This window comes from Tuber melanosporum (assembly GCF_000151645.1).
Source record: "Tuber melanosporum whole genome shotgun sequence assembly, scaffold_160, strain Mel28".
Classification (NCBI taxonomy): domain Eukaryota; kingdom Fungi; phylum Ascomycota; class Pezizomycetes; order Pezizales; family Tuberaceae; genus Tuber; species Tuber melanosporum.
In genome coordinates this window covers 89,805-98,966 of record NW_003298820.1, presented here as the reverse complement: position 1 = coordinate 98,966, position 9,162 = coordinate 89,805, and the positions used below count along the sequence as shown (strand labels likewise).

The following is a 9,162-nucleotide window of genomic DNA, read 5'->3' as shown; positions in this document are numbered from 1 at the left end:
AAAAAAACGCCGCTTAGTCCAAGGTATCGCTCGACAGGGATTGACGTATTCTCTTGCCCCCAGGGACTTCCTACACCCTCATTCTCCCCGGAGATAGCCCAGGGTAGCGCCGTTCAGGGTAAAATATCATACCTGCCCGACTAGGTCCGACACCTTCCCTTCCTAGTAACAACTTCACCGCACGCTTATAGCCCCCATGGGCAGCACAAATGAGTGGTGTTAAACCCATATCATCCAAGGAGCCACTGCCGAATTGTCCCCCGCTCATCAAGGACATGGACACCTTCGCATTCCCCATCTCCACCGCTACGACGGAGTAGGCTTCATCGGCTCTTGGCGGTTGCTTAGAGTGCGAAATCCACATCAACACTCCCGTGCCGAGTATCAGCGCGCCCCCACCCCGCCCCGCTATACGAGCTATGGCAGTGTATGTATCTTGCAGACCTAAGCCCTTTGCCACCTTGTTAGGTTGCTCCCTTTCTCGCAGATACTTGCCTACGCTAGAAGGACATTGGCGTTCAAGAAAACCAGCAGAAATCTGAATATCATTGTCAGTTCAAAGTAAACTCATTCATGACTCTTCGACGACATACCGGTACATTCCCAAGGCGAGTTCCGTAACACTCCCCACACATCTCTTCGTAGATCCCCGCCTATTCCCTCGGGCAGCGGGTCCATCTCCAACCTCACAAGATACCCGATATCCCCCCCCCAAACTAGGTTTACGCACACAGTATCTGCCCCTCAAGCGAAACGCTTCCCAACCCCTGTACGATTCGCCGTAGGGATCGCGGAAGTTCAGGCCGATTACCTACCGGAAACCCGTCCAGTACGTCGATAAAGAGAAAAGACCATGGTAAAGGTATCAGAGATTCGATTAGCATTTCAAGAATTTCAGAGAGTTGGAGGCCCCAGCTGTCAAGCTCTCCCTTTGCCTCTTTGAATGTATCAATCGTATCCCCGGAGACCCGACCCAACACGCCCGTAACCCGTTTGTGGGCACCAACACCTGTGCGATGGAACGTCCCTCGTAAGTCTGGAAGCCGGAGCGGAAACATGCCACTATCGTACTGGTACAACATATCCTCTGATCACACAAGACGTCGATCACCGGAGAGCTAGTTTACCCTATTTAGCCTTACGTACAGTACCACGTCACGGCATTCACGTTCCTTACCAGAGAAATATCTTTCCTACTCCCGGATGACCATAGCAGAAAAAGGTAGTGCTCTCTATTTTTCCATCTACCGTAATAAACCGATCCGTTACCAAAACCCGCTCATCCACACCATTCATCCGGTCGGCACGAACGCCCCAACGCCTTCCCCGAGGCACTAATAGAGATAGCCATTCGAGGAGCCGGTGCGGTTCATCTGTTACTGATATCCTGTAACTGTTCAGCGCACTATTATAACGCTCCGATACACCGTCGTAGTTGACGTTTCCAGAGGATTGCTAGCGATGAGATCGAGCATGCCACCTGGGACGCCACCGCGAATGCCGAGACCAAGTGGCGTCGAGAGCCAGTGAAATTATTTGTGGCTCAGCCCCGGGCAGGCTAAGGGCTTCATGATCTGGCTTGTGCCAAGGAAAACCACAATGTTGAGTATGATATGGCACAGGCGAGAGTAAATACCCATAGCTCCACAGGTTTACAGCTGCGCAACAATTTGCAATCAACAACAATGAGAATATAGTAAAACATGATATAAGACATGGCCAGCTTGCAGAAATAAGATACCCCAGACCATTCCAACCTCCAGAGAGTTCTTTCAAAACTGCAGCGTATAACTTATGAAAGAAAAAAGCCAAAAACTCACACGCAAAACATCCTACGGGTACCGCACAGAACGACTTTCACAACTCCAATAGCCCACACACCCAGAATGCTCCATGTCCGAGGTAGTTGAGGTCAGCCATAATATATCTCTCCAACGCAAACTTGCCAAGTATCATACCATAACAGGTGGCAGCAAAAGCCACAACGTCCAAATCCCCGCAAGAAAAATTCCCCAACCCGTTTTCCCAACCTCCCATTGCACGAGTAGTCTTCTCCATTCTTTTACCTACCCGTAAGGTCGTGGCTCGGGCGGTTGAGTAATTGCGGTTCGAGAACCCCTGGCTTTGGTGCGTGTTACCCACCATTCCCGCTTCCGCTTCCGCGCTTCTTACATACCGGAAACGTAAAACGGGTGATATCGAGTGATTGTCCAAGTGGAGAATCGGATATGACGATACCTAAGCAAAGCTACCCAAACTAACCATAATCTTCGCAATTTCCCAATATTCGCTCGGGGGAAGAGGGCACACTTGAGTCGAGTGGTCCGTAAATAGCCCTGCTGAATTTCAAACATGAATCATTGCCTTTTTCCCATGCACAATTTGACATTCATTCACTCATCAATCAAGACCTAAGCCCTAACCACACTTGAAACAAATCCAAGTGGTAAGCCTCACCAGCTCAATAAAACTCCCTGTTGCACTTGACTTTCTATGCCAGAACCCTCCCTCCATACCACAGGCGAAAGACACAAACCTAAACCCCGAGTGACCACCGGTGACACTAAACCACAAACACACAACACCACGTCCACAGCCATCTCCACCTCCTTCCTTCCTTCCCCTCTTCCTTCCTCCCCCACCACCCCCTCCAACCGCCTATTTAGCACACTACCCGCTCCTCTTCATCCCCCCGTCAACCACCTCTTCCCTCTACCACTAAAAAACACAAGGAAACCCACAAAAAAAAAAAAATGACGCCTAATCGCTACCTATACCTCTACACCACCCCCGATGACCCACCAAACTGGCTCCTAGGCACACAGATCTACCAAGCTATCGGACAAATCTTCGAGTACCTGTTGGAAAGAGCGGAGGGCGCCACAGTGATCCTCATCTTGTCCATCCTCGCCCTAGGCATCTGGAAGCAGGAGATGTGCGTCGTCCTCATTGTCGGGATCGTGGCGGTCTGCTTCCGAGAGTGGACCTTCGTCTTCACGTTCATCATTCAAATGAGCTTTATAATACTGGCCGTGGCCGGTATCGTGAATTTGGTGCTTTGGAAGTTGTTCCTGAAGGGTGTTTGGGAGCAGGTTTGTCATGGGAGACGGGCCATTGGCTCATTCATCAGTGAGGCGCCTGGGCGGACTTTCGGAGCTCTGGCTGGCCGGTACGGCTGGTATGACATTGGGTTGGTGGCTACCCGCCCGCTTGGCTGCGTGGAATATATCGGGCTCCGGATCACACACCTGTGCGAGTTGTCGGTGACTTACTGGAAATGGGTATCTGAGCACCGGGTTTTAGCTTGGGCGCAGACCCCGATTTCCTACTTCAGCCGAACGCCCCACGAAGTAGCAGAGCGGAATGATAAAGAGGATATCACAATCACAACCTATAGCCCCGAATCTACCGCCCCGACCACACCAACAGTAGTCCGTTTAATGCACTGCACAGGTTCCACATCCACGGACTATGTAAACCCCTACCCCTCCTGGCAATCAAGCCGAGACCTGCTTCTTCCAGAGTCCTATCCCCTTCCTGCCGCTGTGGCCCCAGATACTCCCACAACCCAACAACTCCTCGATGCAGACCCTTTCAGGACCCCAGTGCCGCTCCGAGCTGGAGACCCCGGGTTCCTGAATCCACACCCCAATTCTGAAGATGGGCCGCGCGACGAGAAACCCTTCACGGAAAAGGAGAGGGAAAAATTGGAGATTGCGAGAACACTTGGGTCCAAAGGTCCAAGACCATTGAGAAAGTTCAAGCCCGGCCGTGGATCGGAGCCGGGGTTTTTGGATGCGTATCCGTACCCTCACTCGATGCCGAGAAAGCGGCTTGAGGGAGATGTTGGTGGGAATTTTGAGTGGGATGGTAGTGTCGGGAGTATTATCCCTAGAGAGAGAAATGGTAGGACCACCAATCTAGTGCAGAATACAATCGAACATGAATCGCTGACTTCTCCTGGACCAGAGCCCCACGGGAATCATTCCAACAAACTTGCCATACCTGACGCCGATGGGAGGAGTATCGCAGAGAGCAGTACCGCAGAGAGCGATGCAGATGTGGGAGAGCATGAGAAAGTTTCGGAAACCAGTATTAACTCGGCGGATAGTAAGGAAACCACCGAGCTCTACTCGTGCGACAGGACCATCGAAGTGGCAACTGGCTTAGTTACCAGTTCCGGTGAAGACGTCTATCAGAGTTATTTCACGCAGCTGCGAATAGTTGATGCCAACAAGCAGGATACTACGGGGAACAAAATCGACGCGATGGACACCAGAGCCACCAGGCCAGCAAAAGGACATTCGAGAGACGAGGAACCCCAACCGGGCTCCAAGAGAATTAGATATTAAGTTCCATCCCCATTCGCTAATTAACAATATAGGGACCAAATAACTCCATACGGACCACAGAAAAAACCGTCCGCCGAAAGCACCACCTGATACCATGCACAAGTCTAGTTAATTAAATGTAACCAACCCCGACAAAGTAGTTAGTTTCAACAAAACGTTTATAAAGCCACCCCTATAACCTTCCCTCACCTTCCCCACCAGCGTCCGTGTCCCCACGCTTAATCGCCCTCATCAACTCATACAGCTGCGCAATCTGTTGATCTATTCGCCATCACCGCCATCAGTACCAAAAACCAAGCGAACCGAAAGAGCCCACAGACCACTCATTTTCTCCAACTTTCCCTCCTCAAGTTTCTCGTCCTTCCACGTCTCGCCTTCAACCGCCTGCGCGTACAATTGCCATTCCTTCAAGAAGCCGACCTGACATATCCCCATTATCCCCCCTACCTAAGGAAAACAATCAAAGTGAAGGAAGGAAGCGAACAATATACAAGGGATTCTCGATATCCCTGTGCCGTCTAAACTCCGCCTTGACATACTCGTCTCCGAGAACTCGTTTCTGTTCCCCCGCACCCCTCACTCTCAATCAGCCACCCATCCCCCTATCACACATGGGTTACTGTAAAAGCATACCTCGGGCGATAGTTTATGTCTGTGAGCGCGCAAAAGCCGGCGGTAAAGCTTGATTGGTGGAAGGAGTGCTGGTCTAGAACGTCAGTGGTCGGTGTCCGAGGTGACCGGTTACAGTGGTAAAGGGTATGCACCGAGGAGGGTTTTGTACGAATGACTTGGAAATAATTTCCGAAGCACAACGGAGGAGCGTTTGGCGCATTTTGTCCAGCTGGGGAAAGGGGGGGAGTAAAAACTTGTGTGAGAGTGGGTGAGAGTGTATGATTCTGGAGGCTTTCGCCGGTCGCAGACGATCGCAAAAGCGGCTATTACCCGGCTTCAAGAGGCTCTCTCCAACCGAATCCCAGAGCCTCACTCTCCATTCCTTCCTCCCCAATCACTTACCTCTAACTCACCGCAACCCTCCCCACAATCCCATCCACAAATTCTTTATAAAAAACCAAACAATTACCTCCGCCCAATGTCGCCAAAGTCGTCTTCAACCCTCCCATCAACCACCACCATCTTCCACGCCGGGTTGCAAACCGCCTTCATGATACTTTTCCTATCAACACGGAATCCGGGGTACGTGGTTCTCGGACTCACCTGCGCGGCGACGTGGGGCGCTGTGCAGTGGATGGGCGAAATTTCCATGGTCGAGGCGGAGGCGGAGAGGCTGCGGAGGGTGAGAGTTAGGCGGGAGAGGGGCGAGTAAGGATGGTAGTAGGTGTGCTGGATGGGGTGGGATGAGCTGACAGATGGACTGTATGCTATTGTAATGGGTCTTGGGGTGATAATTTATTGGTGGGCTCAACAGTTTTCAGATTCACAAAACTCTTAGTCTACCATACCTCCTTCGTAGTAGGAGTAGTGTTGGACTACGGTACTACCGGCAGCGCCGGTAAGTGGATCAAGATGTCACGAGGATCACTCGAATAAAAAAAAAGAATAGATAGTGCCTATTGCAGCCTAATCCAGGTAGTCGGCCAACTGCTCATTTAGACTGACTAACCAACCCCTCGTGAACCACACACCCAAAGTTAATTCTTACTACTCCGCCGCAAGGCGTTAGGCCGGACCAGCACTTCTATGTTTTTTTGTTAAATCCTAGAATCTATTTGCTTAAAGGTGCAAACCTCCACTATAAGAGCACAGCCCTGTTAAAGCATGGATCCTAGATACAAGGGCACCTCTGCAATAACCACCCCACACCCCCGATTTAGTCCTTAGACATGCTGGTCAAAAACCTCCTCCACAGGCATAGGGGAAAACAAGCCAGCCCAAGTCCCTCTGGTATGGGACCAACTGCACATCTGCCCCCATGAAAGCTCCTTCTGCACAAAACAAAAAAAGTACAAAGCAGGACTGGCAGGAGCCAACAAGAAAACCCATACTGTATTCTCTTGAAAAAGGAAACACAAAAGAAACCCAATAAGGAAACCACCTTGATAAACTACATTCCCCATTTTTCAACCGGTCTAGCCTTAGCTAACAGCTAGCAATATAGGGGAGAACCATGATGCATTCGTTTCGCATGATGAAGGCAACCGACCTGGACGTGCCAGCCTCCTGTGGAGTGATTGCTCATGGCTGGTCGGACGGGAGCATGACCGGAGACAGTGCAATACCAACCACGCATTGCTGAGTAATCCAAACATTGGTAATGAAGTAAACCTGATTGTGTAAAAGAATCCAGAGGGGCGGAGGAGTATTTACAACCTCACACAACCTAGCTGAGATGGCCACTATGGAGCGAGGGGGAGGACAGGAACCACAATCTGGCAGAGTGACCAAAGCCCAATAACAGAGGAGGTGAAAATCTCATTTAGCCCTACAATGAGGTTTGGTGTCTAGGCTTATGAAGCTTCCAAAGTTCAGCACCGGAGAGGGGATCATGAGGTGGTAGTGTGTGGTGTTGACCACTGCCACCACCTTCCGAACCAAGAAGGTGAAAGGCGGGGTCAGGAAAATAGCGGAAGAGAAGCTTGCGGACCAGCACTTCTACAAGTACGAGTACTTGTACTAGTACCAGTAGTCAGATACTACTACTAGAAATAGTACTAGCTCCGTAAGTGTACAGTAGTAGTTATCAGCGTGACCAACCATGCGCCCAAGCAGGAAATCACAGTCGGGAGACAAAACTTATTCCACAGCACGAGTCAAGTTAGCATCAGTACGATACTACGATACTCGCTTGCTATCTAGACACTTTAGCGCCAAGGCTGCGTAGGCTCGAATTCGTCTTGGCGCCAAAGTATCCGCATAGCAACCAAACCAGAGAGTACAGTACCAGCGCCACGCAGGGTAGCATCCGAGCTGAGAGTGTGAGTCTTCTGTCTTCTCGAAGCCCATCTTGCTCATCTCCGGGGGATACGGCCCCGCTGGATTAAAGTTTAGATACTCAGGGCTAACCATGGTTCGGTACGATGTGTAATTTCTCGGGTGCGGATGGGCCGGGCATATGTTATTGCGGACCGGGAGAGAGCGCCAAAATTGGTTGGTCTTGGTGGGTTTGACTGCCCTATTAGGTGCTGCAGAGGCTATCATGTGGTGTGAATCACGCTGGTTTGAGGCATAATTTTGAGCCGCGCAATTTTTGCGAGAAGCAGTGGTTATTTTCTGTTTATGTGGGTTACAGGTTTGCTAATAGTAGTTGTACTTGTACAGCCACTACAATTTTTGTAATTAATTTCCGCTGGCATGATTTATGTATGCTCAGTGCCGTGACTCCTTACTGCTCTAACCGTGCACACCGCGAAGCACTTAGCCATTTTGCGACCCATGAACGAACCTTCTCGAGTGCTCGGGTAACTTGATATTGTACAAGCACCGTACACCGGCGCCCGCGAGTCCAAGTCAAATCTAGATGCGTCTTTAAAAAGTGTTTTTCTTCTTCCCCGAAATCAAAAGCCCCCGCACAGATAAGTGAATAGGCTCCTTAAAATAGGGAGGAGCTCACCACCATGCGTGATAGGGTGGTTATCACTAATGGTGATTACAAACCACCAGTCATCGCCACCGATCTTGCCGTCGACAGGTGCGATCGCGAGACTTTCCCATTTCTCGTCCGGGAGCGCCGCATCTTGAGCACCCCTATTATGGAGGCCGAATTTGGCTAGCTGTGCTGCGTTGTTGATGTCTAGGAACGGGTAGTAGAGTGCTGGTTTGATGTTAGAGTTTAGGATGCCGCCGTCGGGTGCTATGGTTATAAGTTAGATGGGTCGCGGCAATCATAAGTGTGACTCTTGATGGATGTCGTATTGCATGGGGAATATCGAAAACATCAATTTGACGGTCGTTGGAGAGGGAGCCATCGGAGCCGTGGCCAGAGTCGCTGTCACAACCGACTAAGGATGACGAACTAGTCTGATCCAACCAAGAGGATTTCGGGCTGTGCTGCGGTGCGAGGGTTCGTCTTCTTGGCTGGATTAGAGTGAGAGGGCTTGTTAACCGTGGCATCATTGGGAGTGATTGTGATCGATGAGGATAATGGTAACATGAAGGTGGAATTCAGAGGAATGCGTATCATACATCGTTGAACTGAGGGAATGGAACAGCGTATTTCCGGGCCAAGCGGGTTTTCCCTGGACCGGTGATATCACTTGACCATAACAGGTGTACAGCACCTGTTTGTAAATTTGCTAAGTCCACCTTCTTTTACTGTGCAGATTCCTCCCGTCGTTAGAGGCAGTGAGACCCTCAAGTCCCTGATTATTTGATCTTTCGGGGGCAGGGGCAACTGGATCCGGGAGTTGGGCTGGGTCGTAGGTCGGCTGGCTGAAAATTAGAGACACTTTGGGGGAATCTGAGTCCTCCTTGCGGATAGGGATGAATGCATCTGGGGGCTAGCATGGGTGAGCTTCCCGTTCCGATTGAAACGGTATGTAGATGAAGTGGCCATATTCACCGCTGATTTAGAATCCGCCGTAAGGGTCGGAGTATCGAAGACCAGTCCATCAGGATCTAACGATAAACGATTACAGCCAGGCCCTTCACCACCAAAGTCATCGCCAGTGAACTTCGCAGCGGGCAAGTTCGGAAAACCATCAAAGGGCAGAGAGGTTGTAAGATCCAGACCGGATATAGGGCTGCCGGCAGAATCGTTGAAGTGAGTTGTGTTTAAGTGGGTAAACTTAAGGTTTGGTGGTGATGGAGCCGTTGGAAGGATGGTGTTTAGGGAGATTTTGAATTTGTGGATCCG

The 9,162-nt window shown here is 50.5% G+C and overlaps 2 protein-coding genes; one reads left to right on the top strand and one right to left on the bottom strand.

The window, feature by feature from the left end:
• Positions 1–2,493: 2,493 nt before the first annotated feature.
• Positions 2,494–3,335, top strand: GSTUM_00003124001 (uncharacterized protein; the record flags this gene model as incomplete). XM_002836803.2 has 1 exon in its annotated part: positions 2,494–3,335. The coding sequence occupies one exon, from the start codon at positions 2,494–2,496 to the stop codon at positions 2,755–2,757; it is 264 nt and encodes an 87-aa protein (XP_002836849.1). The 3' UTR covers positions 2,758–3,335.
• Positions 3,336–4,303: 968 nt separating this feature from the next.
• On the bottom strand, positions 4,304–8,781 carry GSTUM_00003123001 (uncharacterized protein). XM_002836802.2 has 7 exons: positions 8,493–8,781; positions 8,205–8,384; positions 5,117–5,298; positions 4,986–5,053; positions 4,837–4,911; positions 4,673–4,772; positions 4,304–4,613 (listed from the first exon to the last, which is right to left on the bottom strand). The coding sequence occupies exons 2-7, from the start codon at positions 8,273–8,275 to the stop codon at positions 4,525–4,527; spliced, it is 585 nt and encodes a 194-aa protein (XP_002836848.1). The 5' UTR covers positions 8,276–8,384; positions 8,493–8,781; the 3' UTR covers positions 4,304–4,524.
• Positions 8,782–9,162: the final 381 nt, after the last annotated feature.